Here is a 26,981-nt window from a genome sequence, read left to right on the forward strand (position 1 = left end):
ATCTGTCTTACTGTTTACTTCTGTTGGCACAGAACTCTCAAGTGTAAGTAAGAAGCAAATGATGTTTAAAAAAAAAAAAAAAGTTTGTATGGTGTCCTCCAGCATGAGTTTGTGAGTGAACTATCTGGGTAGGGCTGTGCGATATGACCAAAATCTCATATCCCGATATTAAGACATCTCTCGTCCGATAACGATATAAATCACAAAAATGTAACATTTTCTGTAAATTCTGTGAATCTCGGGCAGCTTGACTTGCGTGAAGTGTTTCCAGCTGCGCGTCGCGTACCTGGAGTCCAGTGTTTTAACTGATGCATGAAACTATACATTTTTAGACATAAGTTGTAACAGCCGCCGTTTTCTTTGTATTTATTACACGGCGTGCTGCGGGGAAAAGCCTGTTCTAACGTTTGAGTCTAAGGTTTAGTTTTTAGCACCTGGCGGCTCTTTTTTGCTTCTCATCCATAAACACTCTGCATCTTTCACGTGATTCAGTTTATTTTGAAAAGTCTCAACAGGATCTTGAGCTTTATTGTGAAAGGTTTATGTGGAACAAGCGGACACGCGATGGTTTTACCGTCGTTGTTGCTAACGACAACGCATAAAAACAAGCCCTTGTCTGTCTGTAGTGTGGTTATATTAAATGTAAGAGAAAGAGAGAACTTGAATATAGCCACTACAGTGACCATCAAAACGATGAACAAATATTGCCGTAAACAGTTTATTTTGCGACACCACGAAACAAAGGATAGCGTAAAATGAAACATAGACGTTTTTATATCGTCATCGATATATAGCGTTATATCGAACAGCCCTATATCTGGGAGTGTCATAATGAACACAGGTCATCGATCAACAAACTTTTAGCAATGCCAGCACCTTGACAACTCTCCTTCTTCTTCTTCAGCAGAAGAGAAGAAACTTGGTCATTGGAAAGCAGTTTAGTTTTCAAGGCTCATTTACTCCAAAATATAAATCACTGAAATAAGACACAGACTCCTTGAGAAACTCATTACAGTCAAAAACCTAAAGAGCAAAATCTGTTTGCTTATTTGGCTTTCAACTTCAAAATAAATGGGTGACAGTTTTTGCTTTTGGTGGGTAGGTGGGTGGGGGTTGGCTTTCATCTATAAATATTGATGCATCTGTCCCTCTACTTGCATGGTGCTCTTTTTGTAGTTACCAGAAAAACAGATAGAATTGAACAAAATCAATCGTCAGTGCTTGTTGCTCATAAATCTTCCCAGCTGCAAGCCTCTAATCCTGGAGTGTAATATTCAGCAGTTGAAAGCTGTAATCGATGAGGAGAAAACTGGTACCCCGAGCAATGATGAGACGAGTAGCAGAAGAGAATAGCAGACAAAGTTTAGTAGAATAATATGGATGAATTTAGGCTTATGAGCAACATAACCTGGATTTAAAGTAAATTAAATTCAATATTTTTGTCATTGCAAGCTAAGAAACGAGCACTTGATTCTAGTCTGTTTTAACTGAGAAGCCTTAATCAATGTTAAATGAAATTAAATATTTGTCACGGTATCTTTTTGCTGATAACATACATTTGAAACCCTTCCCAGGATGGGGGCTGTCTTGTTCTGAAGCTCCTCAGTGTAAAGCTGCTGTATGATCACTGTAGCATTCTTTATTTATCAAACAGAATGTGTGTTTTCCAGCTCCTGTTAAAAGATGCATCATCCAATTCATTTCTTCTTTGACAGTATCTTTGACAGTTCAGCGGTTCATCAGCAGTGGCAGCCGCACACCACTGAAAAGATTTAAAAACGTCTCAGGGTTCGGTTCGTTCTCACATCTGTCTCTGGAGGATTCTCCCTGCCTTTCAGCCAAAGATGTGCCACTGCTGATTGGTAATCAGTCACACAAAAGAGCTAGCATCAGTCTGTTTTGAAAGCAGAGATCTCGCAAGCTCTACAGAGGGACCTGGAGGAAAAATTGATGTGTCATAGTGATGGGGTAACATGACATACCACAGAGAGATTACAGGTCAAAGATTCTCTGCATAATAACCTGAAGCTTATCATTTCCAGCTCCACATTTTAATTATTCTAATCCATTAGTGAACTGTGAACCATTCAAAATATTCTCCATTCATCTAATCCTTGACCATGGAAGCGACTTACTTGTGCTCTGGCTGAAATTAGCTCTTTGCATAGCCCAATGAGCTGCATGGGCTCTACTACAGCGGCTTTGTGTGATTCACATCTAAAAATTTTTTTTATTTTTTTATTTTTATGTCAGTCATGGCTCAATTTTTTTTAAATCTTGTACTGGGCCTTGGGCCTTAGCCCTGCAGTTTTAGTTTTGCGTTTTTTTCCCCCCCTTCTTCTTCTGATTGTTTAAACGACCCCGCCTACGTTTGACCATGTGCGCTTCGAACTACTGTAACTCATCGACCATTTGAGCAAGAGAAAAAATTCACCCAGTTACTGAAAGAAGAGAAGCTGCGCTTTACAGGGATATTTGGTGCATTACGGTAGCACAAAGGTAGTGGGTTTGCAAGCTACTGCTCTGGAAAAAGAAAAGCCAATTCCACTTAGGTGCGCTTCGCACTATCATAACTCCTCGACCATTTGGGCAAGAGAGACATTTCAAATGGTGACTAAAAGACGAGAAAACGAGCTTTACAAAACTTTACGGTGCATCATTAGGAAGCACGAACTGCGACGGGTCCAATCACATGTAAGAATTGATAACTCACAGAGCAAACTGATGGGCGTGGAGAAGGCCCCAAAACTTTATTGTACATATTTAGTATAGTTCATATTTAAAGTTGATGTTGTTTTACATTTTGTTCCTGTTGAATATCAGTTTCCACTTAGTTATAAATCTGAAAAAACAGAGTCTGATTTTTATTTTTTTCCACTTTTAACTGTTGTTCCATTGTCACAACAATACAATAATGTAAAATGACTCCCAGATATTGAAAGCTGAGGTTATTCTGAAAAAAGGGGCAAAAGAATTCACTTATAATATGATTTTTGGCCCTTTTACAGCCAAAATTACCAAATATGTCCAGGCGGCCTAAATGATGCTTGGCCAGTAAAGGGTTAAGGACATTCCTTGCTGACATCACACAAAGCTAAGAGTAGAAACGTTGATTAACTATGATAAAGTTTCAATTCATTTTCAGTTTTATTTATATAGCAGCAAATCACAACAACAGTTGCCTCAAGACGCCTTTTATTGAAAGGTATAGAGCCTACAATAATATAAAGAAAACCGAGAAAACCCCAGTAATCGTATGAGCAAGTGCTTTGGCAACAGTGGAAAGGAAAAACTCCCTTTTAACAGGAAGAAGCCTCCCTCACAACCAGCCTCAGGGCGGGGCGGTCATCTGCCGCGACCAGTTGGGGTTTAGGTGAGTTCCACTCATAAAATGACAGTCTCTGGAGTAAGGGGACAACTTGGTCATCGGCACAAACTCCTTTAAACCTTTATCCAATGAACCTTAGATTTGGACCTTTTTCTAAGGATCATTTGTACATACGCTGATCTCATGGTTTGTGCTGTTACATCACAGCAAGAAGGTTCTGGGTTCAAAGCCACCTGGGGCCTTTCTGTGTGGAGAGAGTAATACTTTTCAGGGTAATAAAGTGGTTCATACTTTTTCCAAGGTGGCCACATTAGAAACTGTGACTGTTGTGGAGGGCTGTGCCAAAAGCTGAACTAAATTTCTCAGTGTCTTGAAAAACTGCAACTTCTTTGTCCTCCACTTACCTAATCTACTGATCTAATCTCAGTTTTTTATGGACACACTACACACCATGTTGAGAAATGCCAAGTCTTTCAACCAATATGTCTGTGGGAATTACCTTATTGGCACAAAACTATTTTATACTTGTCAGACTGTGTTATCTTTGACATTTTTTCATAGTTTCAACTAAAGAATTGAAAACGTCAATTTTTGTGATAGGCTGCTAGCAATAAAGGTCTAAAGATACAATTTAAAATGAGTTCTTTGCTAAGTTGTTTGTTATTTGTAGACACAACAGTGGTTTATACCTTTAGTTGGGTGCGATCGTGGCTCAAGAGTTGGGCGTTCGTCTTGTAATCGGAAGGTTGCCGGTTCGAGCCCCGACTCCGACAGTCTCGGTCGATGTGTCCTTGGGCAAGACACTTGCCTTGAGCAGACCTTTTTGATGTTTAAATGTTATATGGGTCAGTGTTAAGTGGCTTAACAAAAAAATCTTCCTGTGAAATGGTCAGGTACAAGGACTGGACTGAAAACGAGTAAAAAAGCAGCCAGTGAAAAGCTTTGAAAGCCCGTCAGTAAGCGTGGAGAATTGTTGCTCAAGACCACTTTACAAGAAAGTCTGGCTCCTTGGAAGCAGATGATGCTTTAAAAATGCTGGATGTAGCATGTTTAAGACACGTCTGCGGCCTCTGGATTTAAAAACTATTACAAGCAGGACTTGATCTCAGACATTTTCTCCGGACTTGCATGCAACACTAAATTTAAATCTTCTTTGCTGCGAATATCTAATTGTGCTAACGAGCTCGAGTTTGACTAATTTGACCTTGTGATTACTTTTCTCTCTGGAGTACTTACAGTGCAGATGAGATTAGTTTTCTGAATCATTTGCAGTGGACTCAATTATTTTTCAGCCTCCCTCTGTCATGCGCTGACTCATCCTGTTTCAACCAGACATGGCACCACGCTGCTCTTTTTTTTTTTTTAACACCTAACCTTTATTTTGGTTGTTTTTATGCTGCTTTCACATATATACAGATATTGGAAAATGAATGAACACCCCTTACTCACCCCCACCCACCTAATGTATATCATAGTTTAGGCCATCTGACGCGGCTGGCAACCCCAGCTCACTTCTCCTTATGTTCATATGAGCAAATGTCTGCCATTTTGAAGCCTGATAATAATCTAAGTGCTATTTTAAGACCCAAGTGCCATTGGTGAGGGTGGAGGGAGTTGATGATGGAGGTTGCTGATGTCACTGGTGTTGCCTGGCAACAAATATGTGTTTCCAGTTGGCAGGTTTTGGCTGCTTCACCAGTGAGTGGTGACGGATGGACCCACAGTAGTGGTGTTTTTAGATTGTCCTGACTCTGTCTGGCTTTCTCTCTCTGTTTGTCTTTGTTTCTTCGACTCAGTCTGACAGACGGCAGATGCTTTCGCAAACAGAATGAAATTATCTCAAAAGTGAACTGGACCTCCTCAAAGTATCTGTCATGTCAAATAAATTTGTAGAATTGAGAAATGTCTCCCCACGGCTTTTGCCGAATGCTTTGCTGGCACAGCAGTGGACTCTAAACATCCTCCTCTTCTCAGTAAGATAGCGAAGGGCAGTTTTAGGCAACCTTATTGAAAACGCATAATAAAATAAGCTTTTAGCATGCCAGCACTTGCTGTTGGAAAAGAGAAAGAGTGCTCGGCTGGATCAAAGGTTAATAAAGAATCTTTACCTAACGGTTCAACAGGGATATTTTACTCTGCTGTGTTAATTTAAATCAGGATATCTGAGAGTCTTCATGGATATTTTATTATTAGAGTGGTTTGTAACCTTTTTGTGGCACATATTACTCATTTATGTTTATGGTCTGTATACAACTCAGTTAAATATCACGTAGGCTGGACCAGTAAAACCTCTGAATAATAACCTTTTACTGTTAAGAACATATCAGTAGTTCATAGTTCACATTTAGTGAGCGATCCACTTGCAGAACAGCCTGAGATGACATTTATTTAAAAAAAAAAAAAAAAAAAAGCATCAGGGATGAAAAAAGCAGCCTGAGACACTTGGACGGTGGCCCCAGTGGACAGTTTTCATTGTTTTAAACATTCAATTTCACTTCTGCTCTTTTTTATGTTATAACTCTGGTCTTCTCTGCAGTGGAAGCAGCAACAGCAAAAGCAAGAGTGGTCCACAGACTGGTTGGTTGTTACATGCTAGCGACGGTAAACGCCTAGATGACAGTCTGCAAAGCTGTGCGCAGGCTCTGCAAAGGACCAACACACAACCATGAAATTTAATTGAATTGAACCATGCCGGTTCCGTTAACCATGTTGCTGCTGCCTAGTAGTAAGGCAGGCTGTCGGTAATGTGTTTTTCAGTAAGAAGACAGTAAGAGGAAAAAAAAGACCCCTCATCCTCCTTTGAAATGTTCACACTTTTGTACAAAGCCATTGCACCTGACTGGCCAGTTCTGACCAGTGGGCTCTGTTTGACACCCATGCATTAGCCTGTAATAGGTTTGATATGGTATGAGAATATAATAGAATGATAACTTGGGGTGTTGAATGTTTTACTACAATTATTTTAACAAGTTTTCTTCACTGCTTTGTAGAAGATTTGACATTCATTGAGTGAGTTGGTGATACCTGGCTTTTTTTTTTTTTTTGCAACATTTTTTTTCTATTTACATCATTTTTTTTCTATTTACATCATTTTTTTCCCATTTTTTTTGTTTTTGTTTGTGTGTTTGTTTGTTTTGCATGGTCTATTTGCTGGTGTTTTCTTAAATTGCAGGACATTTGACTGTAGCTATGTCCAAAGTTTTTGAGTTGGATGTTTAACAATCACATATGGGGTGTTCACATAGATTCATAAGTTTCCATAAATTATGCAAAAGCTTGTCTTTAATATGTTTTAATAGCCAGGCTAAACCAATATCTGTGCTCTTATTAATTTCTTGCAAGTTCTTCTCACGACCCTGGTGGGAGATGTTATTGCATAGCCACAGATTAGTCAGTTTTGAGCACCACATGTAAATGAGATGGTGCATCTGAAGGGGTTTATCCTGGAATAGAGCAGATGATGAGATTATTAACTCATGGGCCCAAGTTAATATGGCGGGGAAATGAGAAATTAAGACATGGCAAGAACCAATTAACCACAATTATTTAGGTGGTTACTTTGAATCTTCTGTCTTAAATGATAGGAAGAGAGTAATACCTTTAATATCAGTGGTTATTAACAGTAAAAATGCATGTATACAACCATCAGTAAAATCTGAACATTTGGAAATTTGGTCCAATCATGTGTCGTCCTTTTTATCTACCTCGGGAATTTACATCGGCCATTGTAAGTGCCGTTTATATTCCACCACAAGCGGACACGGTCACTGCCTTATGCGAGCTGCATGAGGCACTCACACAGCACCAGACACAACACCGGGACGCTGCGCTTATTGTGACGGGGGACTTTAATAGCGCCAACCTCAAACGCCGAACTTTTATCAACACATCACCTGCCCCACCAGGGGTGAAAGGACACTGGACCACTGCTACACTACGGTCAAGGACGGCTACAAGGCACAATCCCGCCCTCCGTTTGGCAAATCTGATCACGCCGCCATCTTCCTCATGCCAAAATACAAACAAAGGCTGAAACAGGAAGTTCCGGTTCAGAGGAAGGTCGCGCGCTGGACGGATCAATCGGTGGCCGCGTTACAGGACGCACTCGATGACGCAGACTGGGGCATGTTCAGAAACAGCTCCGACGATGACGTCAACGTGTTTACGGAAGCGGTTGTGGGATTCATCGAGAAACTAGCGGATGATACCGTGGAGACAAAGACTATCACAACGTTTCCCAACCAGAAGCCGTGGGTGGATAAAACCATCCGCGACGCTCTGAGATCCCGCACCGCTGCCTACAACACGGGACTCACGACGGGGGACATGGACCCGTACAAAGCCGCGTCATATAACGTGCGGAGGGCGGTGAAAGAGGCGAAGCAGCGCTACGGGAGGAAACTAGAGTCACAACTCCAACAGAGTGACTCTAGGAGCCTGTGGCGGGGACTAAGGACAATAACGGACTATAAAGCACCAACAACCGGTATGACGAACGCGGCCGTGACTCTGGCAGACGAGCTGAACACTTTCTATGCTCGCTTCGAGGCTGCAGCTAAGGTCTCCAACAATGCTAGTGTTAGCGGCGGTAACGGCTGCAGACAGGAAGATACTGCCAGCACCGGAAACGTGCTCGTCATCTCCGAGCATGAAGTAAGGAGAGCCTTCAAAAGAGTGAACACCAGGAAAGCAGCAGGACCAGACGGCATCCCAGGTCGTATCCTCAGAGCCTGCGCATACCAGCTAGCTCCTGTGTTCACTGAGATATTCAACATCTCTTTATCTCAGTCGGTGATCCCCACATGCTTCAAAGAGTCCATCATTGTTCCTGTCCCGAAGAAACCCCACCCTGCTTCTCTCAATGACTATCGCCCTGTAGCCCTCACCTCAGTAGTGATGAAGTGCTTTGAACGCCTGGTCAGAGACTTCATCATTTCTTCACTACCAGACACACTGGACCCACTACAGTTCGCTTACCGTCCAAATCGTTCCACAGACGATGCCATCTCTCATCTCCTCCACACATCACTCACTCACTTGGACACTAGAAGGGGGAATTATGTTAAAATGCTCTTCATAGACTACAGCTCTGCATTTAACACCATAATTCCCTCCACACTCACCACCAAGCTGGAGCATCTGGGACTCAGCTCATCTATGTGTCAGTGGATCTCCAACTTCCTAACTGGCAGACCACAGGCAGTAAGGATGGGCGGACATGTCTCAGCCTCCACCACTCTCAGCACTGGAGCCCCCCAGGGGTGTGTTCTGAGCCCCCTGCTGTACTCTTTGTACACATATGACTGTGTGGCCACTACCAGCTCCACCACCATCATCAAGTTTGCTGACGACACCGTCGTGGTGGGCCTGATCTCTGATAACAACGAGACGGCCTACCTGAAGGAGATTAGGAATCTAGAGAACTGGTGCCAGAGGAACAACCTCCTTCTAAACGTCAGTAAGACAAAGGAGCTGATAGTGGACTTCAGCACTAAGCAGGAGAGGAACTACCAGACCCCCGTCATCAACGAGTGCCCAGTGGAGAGAGTGGACAGCTTCAAATACCTCGGAGTTCACATCACGCAGGACCTGTCATGGTCCTGTCACATCAACACCGTGGTGAAAAAGGCCCGACAGCGTCTCTTCTTCCTCAGACGCTTGAGAGACTTCCAACTGCCCTCCAAGGTGCTCAGGAACTTTTACTCGTGCACCATAGAGAGCATCCTGGCGGGAAACATCTCAACCTGGTTCGGGAACAGCACCATGCAGGACAGACGAGCTCTACAGAGGGTTGTGCGGTCAGCTGAGCGCACCATCCGCTCCGAGCTCCCTGACCTGCACTTAATCTACAGCAGGCGGTGCTGGACCAAGGCCAGGAAGATCGTGAAGGACCTCAGCCATCCCAACAACAGACTGCTCTCTCTGTTGAGGTCAGGAAAGCGATTCCGCTCCCTGAAGACCAACACAGAGAGACTGAGGAGGAGCTTCTTCCCGCAGGCGATACGGTCTCTCAATCACACCACCACACAGTACTGACCCACACATATGGTTCTTACACACACACACTGGACATTCTGGACATTGTTTTTGCACAACACTGGTCACTATATTCTTCATTTCCGGTTAATACTTGTACAGCTGCTGTTAGGGCTGCTCAATTAATCGAATTTTAATCACGATTACGATCTGGGCTTTCAACGATTATTAAAAATGACTGAGCCGATTATTAGCCCCTCCCTCATTTATCCGCGACACCTTAAAGGCCGTTCCGTGAAAATATTGTCGGGCATAAACCATCCGTGGCGCAAAAAAGGTTGGAGACCGCTGATTAAGAGGACCCGAGGGAAGCTCGGAAAGCTAAGCAGAAGTTATTTGGAGAGTGACTGCCGTTGGTTGAAAAGAGAGTTTAAAAAAAAAAAACTTCAGTGGTGTTGCACACCATTTTATATTATTTTTTTAAAGTCATTGTTAACCCTTTAAAGCCGGTCAGAGCTGCATGCTCCGTTTTGCGTAACTATTTTTAAATCCCTGTAGAACCTGAACCGTGTAAGCTAGCGCAATAATTTGTTTTGCATATGAAACCGGAGGAGTTGTACTTACATCTTATGCCATCAGCTTGTCCTCGGTCACGGTTTCCTTCCACATATAGCTTTGCAAAAATTGCATAAAAAGCGCTTGCAGGAACAAAAACATAATATTCCAGAAACACGCTTTGCCGTTCCTATCAGCTGTTGGTAACACTTCCCACAGTGAAATGATGCACCTGCTGTTTTCTTTGCAAATTTGCATCATAGGATTGTTTTTTGTTTTTCCTGCAGTATATAAAAATTGCTGTATCTCCAAAATAAAACTATGAAGACACTCACAATAAATTTCCTGTTGTTGTAAACTATTTTTTGCAACTTTATTGTAAAGTTTTGAGGGATAAACCTCTTAAACTTCTCCAAGTAGAAATATATGTAAACAAAACAAAAGCGATTTTCAAATTTTTTTGTAGTTTATTGCACTTTTTTGCAATTTATGTAATTACTATGGACTTAATGCATACATATTATTAAAATATGGGCTATAACAGTTGTATTGATGTATAGCAACTTGAAATGCTCCCACAAATGGCACTACAGCATGTAAAAAAAAAAAATATATATATATAAGCTCTGGTGGACTTGGTTCTATAGTAGGTCTTAAAGGGTTAAATAAATATCGTCAAATAATCGTGATCTCAATTTCAGTGAAAATAATCGTGATTATCATTTTTGCCATAATCGAGCAGCCCTAGCTGCTGTTATTGTGTATATATTTATTTATATTTAGATTTCTTCATACATTCTTATATAGTTCTATATTGTGTATTGTGTATTTTGTTGTACAGTTATTTTATTTTCAACTTTAATTTATATATTTTATCTTATTCTTTCCCAGTTAAATTTACCCTTCATTCTAATTTGTGTTGTACAGTTATTTCATTTTTAACCTTAATTTATATTTTATTCCTTCCTAGTTAAATTTACCCTTTTTAATTTTTCATATTTATTTCCTATCTTATTCATAGCCTTTTCCTTTTTTGTTTTCTTTAGGTCACGAGCAGTTGTCCAAGCATTTCACTACATATCGTACTGTGTATGACTGTGTACGTGACAAATAAAATTTGAATTTGCATGACGCACAGTTTCAAAGCTTTGGGGATTTATTAATGGATCAATCCAAAGTTCTTCCTTCAACACATTTCCCTCGAGTGTTCCACACTTCAGCTTTGGATTGGCTAATTGGTGGCAGGGATCTGAAAACTGACTTCAGCACTGCAGAAGTGTTTTTCAACATTGCCTCTGCACATCATCAAGAATGTTAAATCAGACTCATGATGTGTGCAGACTTTCAGCCTTAATTCACTGGATTTAACAAAAATATTAAAACTGTTTAAGAATTACAGCCATTTTTCTACATAGTTCCCAATTGCTCTTTAAAGCACAACATATATTTTGGTCATTATTTAAAGCTTTTGCTATGCCACATTTGAGAAAATTAGCTTTACTTGTAAAATCCATGGAGCGCTACATCTGTGACGCTTCATTTTGGCCAGCCCGGTGAAAACTGGAATTGCAAAACAGCGCCATCCCTTTGCCTCACACGGTTGATATTCCTCCCCATACCTCTTGCAGATAGGCCAGTCCCTCAGTGTCTTCTTGTATCCTAAATAAGAATACATTTCTTTTCAGTAAATTGTTCCTGAATCATATCATGTCATCCTGCTCTTGCCCTCCTTTGGGAAAAGCATGGAAAGCCTTAGCTTTGTACCTCATGTCATTCAACAACAAGCAAGCCCCCCCCCCCTTCCCACTGTCGCTCACTTGGTCTCATTACAGTGCAGCAGAGACAGTAGCGCAGATGTCGTGGCTCCTGTAATTACATCTCAGAGAGCTGAGGTGCCATGTTTGTGTTACCTCGTTGTTTACCGGAAGCCGCTGTCATCAGCTCTCCAACCCGGGAATTCGCTTGGCATTCATTCCAAAGCATTGTTGTCTGCTGAGGTTTTTAAGGCACAAGATGGGGGTCTTTCATTAGCAAGTTAAGTAGTGCATTTGTATGCATAAACTTAGCTCTGAGCGAACGAGCCGCGCTGTCTGAGAAGTGATAAGGGAGGCAGTGTTTTTAGCTGATGAGATGAAATTGCCCCTTGAAGAGCTGTAAATGAGATGTGTGCATGCTGTTTGCAATTTCTCATCCTGGTTTTCATGCATGTCTTTTGTATGCAGCTCAGCAAGCTTTTGCAGCTCCTGCAGCATGCTCTTCCTCATGCATTTTGCTTCCTTTCTTAACTTTTCTTCATTCACCTATAATTTCAACTTTCAGCTCAACCCAAAAGGCTTAGCTAACAAAGCCTATGCTAACTGCCTGTACTTTACTCTTCAGTTGCCAGTGATGGTGTGTCTGACCAGTAAAGTCTGCACTGTCCAGCACAGCAGAACTAATCCCACCGCTTTGTAGCAAGACTTGTTTTGCACTCGTTCTGAGAGCAAATGCTGCCACGTCTTTTACAACTGCACCCATTTTGTATCAGCGCGTGCATCTCTGCAGTCTCCCTCAAAAGCATTATTCGTGAAATTTAAAAATTTCATGGTGTTTCTCTTTCACAACCGTTTTTTTACAAGGTAGATAGATTCTTGACTTTGTGTAGGAAGAGCTGAAACATTTATTATGAAGAAAAACGATGTGGGGAAAAAAGGGCGTATTTCATTGTCTGGCGAAGGAGCTTGCAATCTATTTTCTTTCTCTCTGTTCTCATGCTCCTACACATCAGCCTCTTTTACATTGACCTTGGGTCGCCTTTTTTTAAGCTCTCAACTAAGTTACCCCAGCAACAACACAGGAACAGGACAACTTCAAATATGACTGTGCATATGTGTTGTTGTACAGAAAGCACTCTCTGAGCTTTGTCTCTCAGGATTGCTGTTTACTGCACATGACTCATGCAGTGCTTATTTACATGTTACAGCTGCTGCTGTAGGGCTGTAAGTAAGATTTAATCTCCTTACATACCTTTCACAAATGTCTGACAAATGAAGGAACATACTGTTACTTAATTACTTTTCACTGTTTTATTGTTTACTTGTGCCAGTATCTAAGTTTAGCATTTATAATGAAGAAGGTTAATTGGCATCAGGTGCATCTGAAGTCACAAGTGCAGTTAATTGGCTTCCCTCAAACTTGATTTTACCATCACAGTATATCAGCAAATATGTAAGCTTTTTACCTGATTTATATAATCCTTTTGGGAACTTTTAGGGCATTGAAAGAGAATAATAATGACTAATAATGGTTGTCACAGTTTATTTGAAGATTACTATTCGCTTTCTTATTAACTCTGCACCTCAAATTGATGGAGACCCAAGCAAAGTTCTGTAAATCTTCCAATTAATAAATAAATAAATAAGAAGCAAACTTGTGTATTTCTAATGCATGGTGGATCTCCTTCAGTGTGCTGTGTTTTCTTGAGATTGAGGTTCTAATTATGCCGGGTGGTGTTGGCACATGAGTTTCAAAAGATTTGATGGCATTCATAAGGTTTTTCTCTGTAAATACATATATTTTTGAAAAGTAGTTTGTAATGAATAAATAACAGAGTAATAATATTCAGCTGCCTCTCCAGTGAGTCTGTCCTCTTCTGGATGGACTCTAGAGCAGAACAATTTCAATTCAGTTTTATTTACATAGTGCCAAATCACAACAACAGTTGCCTCAAGATGCCTTATAATTTAAGGTATAGACCCTACAATAACCCAACAATCAAAATACTCCTTTTGAGCAAGCTCTTTGCGACAGTGGGATGGAAAAACTCCCTTTTAACAGGAAGAAACCTGTGGTGGAACCAGGCCGAGGGAGGAGTAGCCATCTGCTGCTGCTCCTTCCTGGTTGTCGACTTGTCATTGACAAGCTACCAGTCAACGAGAATACCCTGAGATAATGTAACTTTCTGACACTAATAATGAACATAATTACAGTAAAGAGTAATTAAAGGTAGCTTAAAGTTTTTTCAATATAACCTGAAATGACAAGCCCATAAAACACTCAGGAAGGTGTTAACTGAGTCCAGAGAGTGAGGAAGCTGATCGCCATTTTCCAATAGTAGTCATTGTAGCCCTGTGCTGGCGCCCCCTGCTGGTCATTAAAATAGGCAGGCTTAAGACACTTCTACACTTTCAGTTTTTGTGATCTAGAAACTGTTTTCATTTTTTATGCTTTCTATGGAAGTGATCTAAAATAGTGAGAACAATTACAAAGAGAGTGGCCAAATTTTAAATTTTAAATGAGTGTGGTTTTTTTTTTTGTTTTTTTTTGTTTTGCATTTTTCCCCCCCTGTAGAAGTGTGTTCACATGCCCCACTATATTTACTCACCTTTGCCTGTGCTGTCATTTGCTGCTGAGCAGATGGTGTATAGGGAGACTTTTTAGAGCGGTTTTCCTGCCAACAGTTGCCCCCTCTGAGGTATACTCACCTCCCATGTAGTTTTATTTTAGATTTATTAAATCAGCATTTCATCTATTTTCATTAATGCTACAAGATTGCACTTGAGTTACGAGTGTTTTGGTCTCCCCTGGGTTTTCAGGTTTCATATTGTAACATCAGACTAGACACTGCCACCCATCCTTTTGTTTCACTCAAGTCCTTGTTGCCTGTTTTCCATGTAAGCCCTAAAGACAGAGTAGAAGCACGGAGAAGGGTGTTATATCCTTTGTTTTTGCAAACTAATATGCCGCTCGAGTAGTTACAGAGACGAAACGGAGTGCAGGATCATCTTTGTTTTTCCTGAACAGCAGTTTCTCTCCAAGCTGCTGGTAATGAGCTCGGCACTTCGATTGCACCTTCTCAGCTGAAATGGCGCCACCAAATCTCCCATTCCGCTCTACCAACGTGTCCTCCAGCATCCCTCCCCCTCCCTCAGCCCATTCATCACACTGAAAATGGCTCTCTCACTGGCGGAGCTCATCTCCAACAGGTCGAAAGAAGATTGATTTGTTTGTGTACAGAGGGATAGTGAAAAGGAAAAGACTGAGGTGGGAGCTGAGATAGACTGATGCCAAGCTGTGTCAGACAAGCACATAGACAGCCCAGCAGTATCAGTATGTATGTGTATGTGTGCGTGTGCTCAGCTCCAGCCCCCAGATGTTTTAACTTCTTCTAGCATTTACTCAGCCTCAGCCCATGCTGTCTACCTTTCGAATGCAGCATATTTAAACTCCCCCGCACAATGTGACTAGAATAATAGCAGTGCCAGTATTTTGTCAGTTTGAGCTCAATAAAGATGTCTTGAGCCGAACATTTTGGACATGTTACCTTACGGGATGAAATGGTGACCCTTTTGAAGGTGCGTGCGTGCGTGCGTGCGTGCAGTCAAGTTTTTGGGGTAATGGCTGTCTCCTGAAGTATTCAATAAAACGCCTCGAATGTGATGCATGCTGTGAAAATGTCAGGCTGTCAAAAATATTTTTTTAGGTAAGCAGGATAGATGTTTTAATCATTTTTGTTTGGGTGAGCCACAGGGTATAGAGGTGTAAGTGGATATCTTTTGCTGTGTTGTGTTTCCACACCTCAGGAACTTTCCCTGGGGACTGAAAACCTTTGAAAGAACTCTGTGTTTCTCCACAAAAAAAGTTCTCAGGAAAGTATTTTAGCTCCCAAAACTTACAGAAACCTACTGGTGCTGTGTTGCTCTTCGTCTCTGTTCGTGTGTTTCCTTTTAGGGGTCGCCATAGCAGATCATCTGCCTCCATCTTGCCCTATAGCATCCTCTTCTGTCACACTAGCCCTCTGAATGCAGTCCTTAACTGCATCCATGAACTTCCTCTTTTCTTGGTACTCGGGAAGTAGGAAGGTTGGTGGTTCACTTCCCAGCACCGCTAGTCTGCATGCCGAATTATCCCTGGACAACACACTACCCATACATAATACCCAGAGTTTCCCCTGATGCATCCATTGAAGTGTGAATGTTAAACAAAGTGTTTAGGTATAGAATGTGTGTGATTGGCTGAATTAACCTTGTAGTTAAGAAAATGTGCTCAACATGCTTTGAGTGCTGAGTTAGAGTAGAAAAGCACGATATAAGAACCATTCCACTTACCATCCTGCCTGGCAGCTCCATCTTCAGCATCCTTTCTCTGCACAAGTCCAAAGCACCTCAGCCCTGCCTCTCCTCTAACTGTGTCTCCGGACCGCTCACCCTGAGCCGTCCCGCTGATATACTCATTTCAAATCTTGTCCCGTCTGTTAACTCTCAATGAAAGCTTGAACATCTTCAGCTCCACCTCCTGTCTTTCTGTCAGTGCCACTGTCTCAAGCTGTACGTCGCAGGTCTCTCTACTATCCTTCCACACCCACCGTCACAAATCCCCCCTTGACACTTGTCTCCACCCTGTCTGCACTCTCTTCCTCACTGGTGGAGGAAGAGAGTTGTCCTTTTGCACTGGTGGTGGGTTATTTGAACATTTATAATTTGAACATTTATAATTTCACTTGTTGCCGTCACACAGACACATCTGCCTGTGCTTTTAACCCTGCAGACTGTACATACTGTAACAGTAGATGCAACTTCTGTTTCTGAAAAGTGAAACTAATGTGGACGTGCTTGGAAACTTAAGAGAGAGCCTCCATGTTTCTCTGGGTTTATACGCATGCAGGGAGCAGGTTAATAAGGATGACAGGAAAAAAAAGAAAAAACATAACTGGATATTAGTGCAGGCACACTAAGGCTCATGTAACACCTCAGTAAACACATTTGAAATGAGTTTTACAGTTTCAGTTGCTAGTTTCAGCCATTAAATAAAACACGGTGTTCGTTTTGTACATCATGGTGTATTTGGAGTCAAATAGATGATAAAGCATGGAATTAAAACCTTTGTCTTATGTTGTCTGCAGACCAAAGCAAAGTTTTAATTACATACAGTGTCTACTGCAAAGCAAAGATACTATCGGCCCAACTTCATTCACAATAGTGAGTACACATCCTCCTTCCCAGCTTCAGAGAGGAGCACAAAGTGTGAAGAAGTTGGTGCTCTAGCAATTCGACCTAGATGATTTTATCAGGGTAGTCATAAAAAATACATTGTAAGTACATCCACAACACTTACTTGATTGCAGCTTTTGTACTTTGAAAGGAAGTATATCTTTCTTTTCCTATTGCATCAGATATTAATGGGTTGAAAAATGAGTAATGTTAGGTGAAACAGTTTAGCGTCTGGAGTAGCATGCAGTATCCTCAAAATATATCCAGCTTTTGTAAGTCAAAGTGCTCCGGTCAAGGTTTCAGAAGGGTTTTTTCACATATAGCAGACCACTGAGATCTGAAGGATGAAGAAAACCTTGGAGATTTTAGTAAAGCTCTGAATCAGCTGTTGGAAAATTTCTCATCTTGCCTCACGTGGAAATACAAGCACCCGTGTTTTAGTGATGGAAGCAATTATTGAGAAATCTTTGCTTTATAAATCTTTGATTTCACGGCTGAAAGCGGCACAGCCACTTCTGATTTCCTGTATGGCTTGTTTAATGCTGAGGTCCAATTATAATGTCTCTTTTCATTTGAGTGTTGAATTTACTGGCTGTGCCTGGATCGCCGCCAGCGAGCTCTGGCTCCTGCTGTAAACAGCCAGGTTTAAACACTCCACTCAAGCTGACATGGTTCAGTAGCTGTGTCGAGCCCTAATCGACGTGCAATCCAGTAGAGCTTGTAAACGACCCTTCCTGCATCCTCCTGGTTCAGACTGAAATTCTGATATTGGCTGATTGTCGGTATTGGTTTAATATTCAAAGCGAAAAGAAGAATATTATTGGAATCTATTATGATTACATGCGATCAGCTGTTTTTTATCATCTAACTTTGTAATAATTCTGCGTTTCTGTTCAATTATTTATTTATTTTGCACAGAAAAGTTAACTTCTGTTTTTCACAACATACTAAATGACATAAAACATTAGAGCATTAGAAGAGTATCAGCACGGATCTTGAAACACCAAATGGTGCATACTCTCATCTCTTAGTCCGATTAAAAGTGTGTGGATTTTGCAGTGCAAGGTGTAACGGTCAGCAGAACTGAAGAGAAATCAAATGGGGTTGACTGGTCAACAGGTGATGTCTCATCACACTATTGTAGCTGTTCTCTATTGTGCCGTCGTTGTCTCCAAACGATGACAGCAGTCACTCTCAGACATGTTGGGAAAGGTGTTTAAATAACTGCCATCTGATTTATAAATGCTAACACGTTAAAATCAGTTACCAGGTGGGTCAACCTGAATCCCCCCCTGTAAGGTGTAATACTTAAAAAAAATAAATCATTGGCAGTGAGTGCTGTTACCCGCTGTCAGTGATGGGTTTTGAACCCTGCAGAGAGTGGCTAACTTGTCACTGATGAGCGAGGTTGCCAGTTCAGAGGCCACAGGGGTTGTGTTATGTGTTCCGCCAAAGATCCCCCGACACCCTCCCCCTCCTTTGCTCCATCATAATTTGCTAACTTAATCTCAACCAACTGCAGCCTCCTCCCTTTGAAACCTGCTGTGCTGGATGTTGGAAGCGGCTCTGTCTGCCTGCACCTGTTTCGATTAGTAGCAGAGGGAACTTTATTATATACTAGATCAAATTCACATCTCAGAAAGATACAGAGCTACTTTTGTCCTGATCCATGCCAGTGTGTCATGTTTCAACATTCCCCCAAGATCTTCTAGAGCTACGTTGTGATGTGAAAAAACGGGTTCAGGGATTCAGATGAGCTGCAGAAGCTTCCATCTGAAGCAATTAGGGTCAACAGCCTGTGTTTGGAGTTGATGGGGTTTGTGGACACTTGTAAAACCACATGTAAGGTTTTCTTTTCTGCTGACCTTGCGAACCCAGACCTTGCAGTGATCTGGTAAAGCTGCAGTGGTAAGGATTGGTGGCTCTCAGTCTCCGTAGGAAATGCAGGCATTGTATTGTCTTTAGGGGGGAGCTGGTGATGGCAGACCAATTGAGATCTTTTGGGATGTGCATGCCAACATATTTACTTCTATCTCTCTGAACGTCTTGTGAGATGATTCACATTATTCCAACGATGAACAGCTGACTGTAATGTAAGACTTGCTGCAGGACCCTAGCCAAGGTTATGTGACTGGTGTCATGTAAACATGAACATGAATGCAGCTTTTGCATGCTCAGTCTTGTTGTTCACATGTCATAGAGTCACACGGTGCATTTTGATGAGATGTGCTGAATGTAAACAGAATTTTGCTTGTTTACAAGAAAACACCACGGGGCACCATTACCTCTGGATGTAAAGTCATTTTGGCGAAGAGGTTCCCGCTCCCGCCCAGTCTTTCATGTTCATTCACACAGGTGTGTAACTAGGGCTGCTCAATTAATCTAATTTTAATCACGATTACGATCTGGGCTTTCAACGATCATTAAAAATGACTGAGCCGATTATTAGCCACTCCCTCATTTATCCGCGACACCTTAAAGGCCGGTCCGTGAAAATATTGTCGGGCATAAACCATCCGTGGCGCAAAAAAGTTTGGAGACCGCTGATTAAGAGGACCCGAGGGAAGCTCGGAAAGCTAAGCAGAAGTTATTTGGAGAGGAGAGTGACTGCCGCTCGTTGAAAAGAGGTAAAAAAAACTTCAGTGGTGTTGCACACTATTTTATATTATTTTTTAAAGTCATTGTTAACCCTTTAAAGCCGGTCAGAGCAGCACGCTCCGTTTTGTGTAACTATTTTTAAATCCCTGTAGAACCTGAACCGTGTAAGCTAGCGCAATAATTTGTTTTGCATATGAAACCGGAGGAGTTGTACTTACATCTTATGCCATCAGCTTGTCCTCGGCCACGGTTTCCTTCCACATAAAGCTTTGCAAAAATTGCATAAAAAGCACTTGCAGGAACAAAAACATAATATTCCAGAAACACGCTTTGCCGATCCGATCAGCTGTTCGTAACACTTCGCACAGTGAAACAGACGTCAGCGCGAACTGTCGCATGTCCGCCATTTCCTGGCCGAAACCGGAAGTGACGTCATTTTCGCGGAAATGTAGTTTTTTACTTGTAGGCCTTAAAAGCCTATACTGGTCATATTTGACTTTTAGTTTCTGGGATGCTTAGAACTCGAATTGCACTGCTGGAAATAGTTTATTTTGATGCACATGCTGTTTTCTTTGCAAATTTGCATCATAGGATTGTTTTTTTTTTGTTTTTCCTGCAGTATATAAAAATTGCTGTATCTCCAAAATAAAACTATGAAGACACTCACAATAAGTTTCCTGTTGTTGTAAACTATTTTTTGCAACTTTTTTGTATTTAAAGTTTTGAGGGATAAACCTCTTAAATTTCTCCAAGTAGAAATATATGTAAACAAAACAAAAACGATTTTCAATTTTTTTGTAGTTTATTGCACTTTTTTGCAATTAATGTAGTTACTATGGACTTAATGCATACATATTATTAAAATATGGGCTATAACAGTTATTTAGCAACTTGAAATACTCCCACAAATGGCACTACAACATGTAAAAAAAATAAATAATATAAGCTCTGGTGGACTTGGTTCTATAGTAGGTCTTAAAGGGTTAAATAAATATCGTCAAATAATCGAGAGCTCAATTTCAGTGAAAATAATCGTGATTATCATTTTTGCCATAATCGAGCAGCCCTATGTGTAACCCATGCGAAGTCCTCTGTTAATGTAGTTTTCCCTCTGGCTTTAATGAGGGGGTGTGTCTGATTTTGTCATTTGCATAGCGGGCCTGCAGATTTGAATATTTTGCCATTTTCCTTTTGCTCCCTCAGAAGACGAGACATTTCTGCCACCAACTCTACCCTCCTCCCCCGCTCAAGACATGATCCGATTTGGTTTTAGAGTATCTGTCTGCATTCATTTGCATGTTAACGACCATCAAATATGTATGATACAAGCATCATATTTATACCACGTGCACTTCCTATAGAGTAGGCTCATTACCTTGTGAAGCAGCTTGTGCATCCATTTACATATTCGTCATGGGAAATATGAGGCATTTTAGCAACCCCTTATTTGTAAAGTGGTCCAATAAGCCCAGGCTCTGGTTGGCACTAAAATGCCAAATTTAAATGGGACCTAATATATTCTTGGACTCTACTAGAGTAGCTTTGCTTGATTAACTGTTTAAATAATACTGGGCTTTGGTACTGTCCGCAGCTCCATCCACTGTCAGACGAAGCGGTTTGAGGTCCTTTCCTTTTAGCTGCTCAATCGATGTAGAAAGCCAACCTCCTTGTGGCTAGGCAAAATTGTTGGTTGGCTGGTGATTGGTCACCAAGATGTTGAGCATGCAGCACCCAAAAGCTCCTGGGCAATCACTTTCAATAGCGTGGTGACTGCACAGGTTGCGGTTCGAGATTAGGGAGGGTTTGCAAATAATCTCCATCTTATTTATAAATGCTGGCAGATTCCCAACACATTACAATCAGTCTGTGCAGTCGGTACTGATGAGTGCAACTCATCTGCAGTCTGCTTCATGGAAAAATTGGACTTGACTCAAATGGAAGTATTGTGCAAGATTTCCGAGTGCTAATGTAATTTTGTCGTTAAATTACTGTCCTGATCGCAAATGGTCACGCTGCAGTCTCCAGCCACTATATTCCCTTGTGTGACTATAGCACTAGCAAACTTTGTTCTGATTGGCTGCCCCTCACAAACAGATTTGCAGTTGGAAGTGTATGAAAAAACTATGTAGAACATTTTCCAAAACTCTAAGTGTGTGTGTGTCTGCCTGTATGACCGGGGGGAAAAAGAGAAAATATAATAAGTTCCTTAAACTTCTGTAAGATTATTCTTGCCCTTTGTGCAAACAGCATGTATAAAGAGATAAAATAAAAATAAAAAACATTTACATGGACGGATGAAAATGATAGAAATAACTGTGTTGTCTGTTACCTGTTGTGTGCATTTTTACTGAAACACGAGCTGAACTTAAGCAAATTCTCTGCCAGTGAGAATGAAGACACGAAGGCGGACTTTGTTCTCGTATTTATGCCGGGAGACTGATGTTCAACCACCAACTTAAAAGGGAGGACTGTTTCTGCACAGATGCTGGGCTTGCCTGCTGCTGTGTGATTTCTGATGTAATCTTCCCCACTGAGCTGGATTGATTCTGTTATTCCTTCGGTGGGTGGGCTAACAGGCCTGCCAGGCAAGTCTTTGCCGTTAATGGAGCATAGTTGTGTGGTGGAGTCGGGGAGAGCCCATAGGAGCTGTCATACTTTAGTTCAATGTAGGTTAACGCTGCTCACAGAGGCAACACAACGCCACACGGACTCTTTTGATCAGTGCCCCATGAAAGGGTTTTCATATAGGACAGTAAAACAGTTACATTACACCACATATCCAGAACTCTTGTGGTTTGGCTAAAACTTTGTGCCTCACTAATGAATTTTTCATGAATCCTTGTGTTTCTTTGTATCCTGTTAGAAACTGGCTCAGCTATTACTTCCAGTTGTATCGGTCTGGGAAACTCACTCACGCCACCTGCAGGCCAAGCTGGCAAACCGGTTCCAGGTTACAATGGTAAGAAATGACCTCTTTGTATTCAGTGTGTTACCCCCACGATTACAGCGTGAGGGATATCAGGGCAAAAGTGTGTCTTCTGATTGTAATTCCCTGTCTTACGTTTAAGCTTTTTGCGCTTCCAGTTTGCCAGCGGGGGGATAGAACCACCTCTGAATTTGAAATGCACTCTTTTCCCTTTCCTCTAGTCACAGTGATCGATGATAACATGCAGGAGGTGAAGCCAAGAAGCCTGGGAAATATTGTGGTGAGGTAAGCCAGGTGCATATGTTCACAGCAACGTGAGTGGCTTAGTTATCGCTTCATCTTTCTTTCTTCTGGGCCTCTTGGACACGGACATTAAAGATATTATATATTTGCTCTTTGTACACAAGTGAAATGTGGACTTTGAATCTTTTAGTCATTAAGGGTAATTATTCACTTTTGAAAAACAAGCATATGACTATAAATAGCACTCACTTCTATTGCTGGAGTTGGGAAGGCAGGGTGCACATGCGCATGTTCGTGAAAGAGAGTTACCTGTGTTAAGTGGACTTCATCAGGAAGCTATGACTCGCTTTGCAGGCGTATCTTCCAGACTTCTACCTATCTGTTATCACTTCACTCCCTTGTTCTTTGTAATTGCTGGTATTGACTCAGTGCTAAGGGGGACTTCCAAGGACTCCATGCTACAGTGCATCCTGAGATAATGATAGGCAGAGCTACACTCAGACAGGAACAGCTGTGCTATTGTACTTGCTTGTTGTATCCAGAAAGTCTGTGCCAGCCAAAACTCAAACAGCTTCATAAAGTTGTGTGAATATTTACAGAGTAAGCTTACAGACAGGAGGGAGAGTCTGTGAAATGTGTGATGTGGCTAAGAGATGTGTTACAGCTCTTAGCCACCAAAAACATGAACAGATTAAATAAACAAAGTGGCTGCAGGTTTCTTTTTAGCCTCCTTACACATTTTAATCATGCATGGTGACTGCATCCACCATGATTTGGTAACATGAACCCAAAATTAGAGGCAAAAAACCCCCCTTTTTTCGTCAATAACAATTTAAAAGTAGCTTAATAGAATACATTAATCAGATTTAGACTACGTCTTCGAAGAATCAGGCCTTTAGATTTAGAACTCACATGAGTTGACGTGGAATGCACTCTCACTGCTCACTATATTAGGTACACCTTGTGTTACTGGGTTGTACCCCCCCCCCCCCCCCCCCCGTCTGCATTAAAAACTGCCTTAACTCTTCATTCTTCATGGCATCGATTCAGTAATGTCCTGGAAACATTCCTCAGAGATTTTAGTCCATATTGGTACGATAGCATCTCACAGTTGCTGCTGATTTGTTGGCTGCACATCCATATATCCCATTCCAACAAATACTAAAAGTGCTCTATCGTACTGAGATCTGGTGACTGTGGAGGCCATTTGAGTACATTGAACTTATTGTCATGCTTACAAAATCAGTTTGAGATAATTTAAGCTTTGTGATGCAGCACGTTATCCTGCATCAGCCATCAGAAAATGGTTAGACTGTGGCGATAATGGGACGGACACAGTCAGCATAAGTACTCAGGTAGGCTGTGACATTTAAATAATGCTCAAATGGTACTAAAGGGTTCAAAGTGTGCCAAGAAAAGATCCCTAACATCATTACACCATCAGCGTCGACCTGAATCATTGATACACAACAGGATGGATCCACGCTTTTGTGCTTGTTGTTTAAACTAAATTTCCACCCATCCATCTAAATGTTGCAGCAGAGCCATGTTGGCAGCAACAACCATGCCACATTCAAAGCCACTTTTCTTCACTATTTTAAGACTCTCTTTGAATTTCGGCAGATTGTGCTGACCATGTCTGCATGCCTAAATCCTCTGAGTTTCTACTATGTGATTGGCTGACTTACTGTTGTTTAAAATGTTATTAAAAATCTGTAAAATGTAAATTCTTTAGACACCATAATGGAATTTGTTTGTTACAGGATTGTTGCATAAATTTAAATGTTCTGCTTGTAGTGAATAAACCCATGCAGAGGGTTGTTTAGTTTAAAACCTGGGAAATTGGGCCATTTGCTCAAGAACTGGGTCTTTCCTGTCTCCTTTTAAACAAACGCTGAGTTTTATTGTAGGACGAGCCCTTTACTGCCCTTTAACGTTGGATACACTGACTCTCTGAGTTTAAACAATAAATCATTAATTTATCTAGGTAATTTATCTGTGTTGCTATATAGAAGCTTTCATGAATCGGACTTTTTCATACAATTATCTGAATTAATTTTGTACTTCTTCTTTAAGATTGCCTTTACCACCTGGGGCAGCATTGTTTTTATGGCAGAATCAAGATCTGTTCAAGAAACTCTACTTCACAAAGTTTCCAGTAAGCTGTTTCATAATTACTTTAGAAATTCTCGCTGGTCATCGAGTCATTGGGATTAATTTATATGTGACTGTCGGTATAGTGCAAAAGACTATTTCCCTTTTTTAAATAGTCAAATTAGTCACAAAAGAGCAGAATAATAAAGACAATAAAGAATTCTCCTTCAGCACCCCTGACTAATTCAGTGATTCTTGAACCTTTTCCAGGATTAATCATTTAAAAAGCTTAAAAAGATTTAAAACCTGTATTTATTTGAACAGTTTAAGCAAAACACCCACCCAAACTCCACAGTGAATTTTAGTAAAACAAAAAAGTCAGTTGTTTGTTTATTAAAACAAAACAATTGTTCCTGTATTATCCACACCCCAGCTGCAGAGGCTTTGTGGACCACAGTTTGACAAGCCGAAATAATATAGGAAGAGGTGTCCCTCTAGTGTTAGACATGTTGCATTGCAGATCAACTTTAGGTATTTGTAGCCCTTAAACATGAGTGATGTTTAAACTGTCTGGATGAATTGACTTTAAGCTGCTCTTTTAATCTGATCCAAATGTGACTTAAGGGATTCTACGACACCATGGATGCTGGTTTTATGGATGAGGAGGGCTTCCTTTACGTCATGTCCCGGTCTGATGATGTCATCAACGTGGCAGGCCACAGGCTCTCTGCTGGAGCACTGGAGGAGGTATCAGAGCAGTTACAGGTGTTGATGAAGAGGATGCGAATGTTTCTCTGAGGGTTATAATTTGTGTTTTTTTTAACAGTCAGTGCTGCAGCACGCTGCAGTGGGAGACTGTGCTGTGGTAGGGCAAGAAGACTCTCTGAAGGGTCATGTTCCTTTGGCTCTGTGTGTGCTCAAGAATGGTGAGGAATACTCACTGGGTGTCATAATTTTGCAAGGAATTTAGGGCATAAAATAAAACTACCCGGCGGTATTAACGTTTTATGCTTTGCGCTACACGTCTCAGGTGTGCAGAAAACGGAAGAGGAGATCGTGAATGAGATTGTGAAACTTGTGAGAGACACCGTCGGTCCAGTGGCTGCCTTTAAGAAAGTGCTCTTTGTCCGCGGGTTGCCAAAGACACGTTCTGGAAAGATTCCTCGCTCCTCTTTATCCAATCTGGTCAATGGCAAGCCCTACAAGGTAAGACTCAGCTGTTAAGGACACATGTAGTGCATTATTATCATCAAACACAAGTAGATGCTGAAGGATAAAATCTCTGAATGAAAATTTTTTTTGCTTTTGCAAAGGCTTTACAGCAACTCTGGAGATGGTAATGCTAATTTTGCTACTTAGAATTTGAGCGACGATGGTGCATTAGTAAACCACACACTCACTCAAAACAAAATTGTGGCTCTTTTGAGTTTTCAGTCTCAGTAGTCTCCAGGAGAGAATAACTTGAGAATATCTCCTCATATGGTGGATTTGTCAACAAAATTTTCAGCTGCACAAAACGTTTCAGTGTGACAAGGATTCCTGCATTGATTCCTCAGAAAACATTCTGTTTGTTGTTGTTTTCATGCATTGTGCCTTCACTGTGCAGGAGGAAGAACACACAGCGCCCACTCTCTCGCTGTGAAATTTCTGGACTATTACTTGTGCTATTTATCACCATCAAAGTTGTGCTTTGGACTAGAAACCTGGCAGCTTCAAGACCATTAATATCAAAATAATAATATCAAAAATGTCTTCAAAGGGGGGAAAAAACTGGGGACTAAGTGGGTGTATTGCAAAGATCAGACCAAGAAGAGAGCGTGCATCTGAAAAAGGTAGAAAAAAGAACACAAGGGTAACAGCAAAAGACCCGCAGGAATCTTTAACTTGCTAAAAATACTCATTAATGTGCCCATCATAAGGAAATGTCTACTGACTTATCAAAATAAAAGCAAAAACTCCAAAAATAAATATATTAAAAGAAAAAAGAATAAATGAACCACTTAAAAGGTAGTTTCAAAATTCTTATACGTTTTTTTTTCCATGTGTTAAGGTTCAAAATACAATGTAAGGTCAAAAACTTCAATTTATATTTAATGCAAAGCTGGTTATATACTTCTAATGAACTAATAATGCCATATTAAAATAATGAATGAAAATGAGAAAAACATCCCCTCCTTATTTTACAATTCCCTCTGTTGACCTCTGGAGAATCCAGAGGTCACAAACAGTTGTTTCCCCCCTTGGCCTACACATTCAGTTCTACATGCATCATTGGCATCATGGACATTGGAGT

General features: G+C 41.1%; 1 protein-coding gene across 2 annotated transcripts in view; it reads left to right on the plus strand.

Annotated features, from left to right (window-relative positions):
• acss3 (acyl-CoA synthetase short chain family member 3) overlaps nt 1–26,981 on the plus strand; it is a 66,993-nt gene that overhangs the window by 27,685 nt on the left and 12,327 nt on the right. For both annotated transcript variants that reach the window (XM_082511798.1, XM_082511799.1), the window contains exons 10-15: nt 22,289–22,384; nt 22,573–22,636; nt 24,671–24,752; nt 25,313–25,435; nt 25,515–25,614; nt 25,719–25,894. In XM_082511798.1, the coding sequence (XP_082367924.1) occupies nt 22,289–22,384; nt 22,573–22,636; nt 24,671–24,752; nt 25,313–25,435; nt 25,515–25,614; nt 25,719–25,894 (641 nt within the window). The remainder of the gene's footprint in view (nt 1–22,288; nt 22,385–22,572; nt 22,637–24,670; nt 24,753–25,312; nt 25,436–25,514; nt 25,615–25,718; nt 25,895–26,981) is intronic.

This window comes from Aulonocara stuartgranti (assembly GCF_965226115.1).
Source record: "Aulonocara stuartgranti genome assembly, chromosome: 17".
Taxonomy (NCBI): domain Eukaryota; kingdom Metazoa; phylum Chordata; class Actinopteri; order Cichliformes; family Cichlidae; genus Aulonocara; species Aulonocara stuartgranti.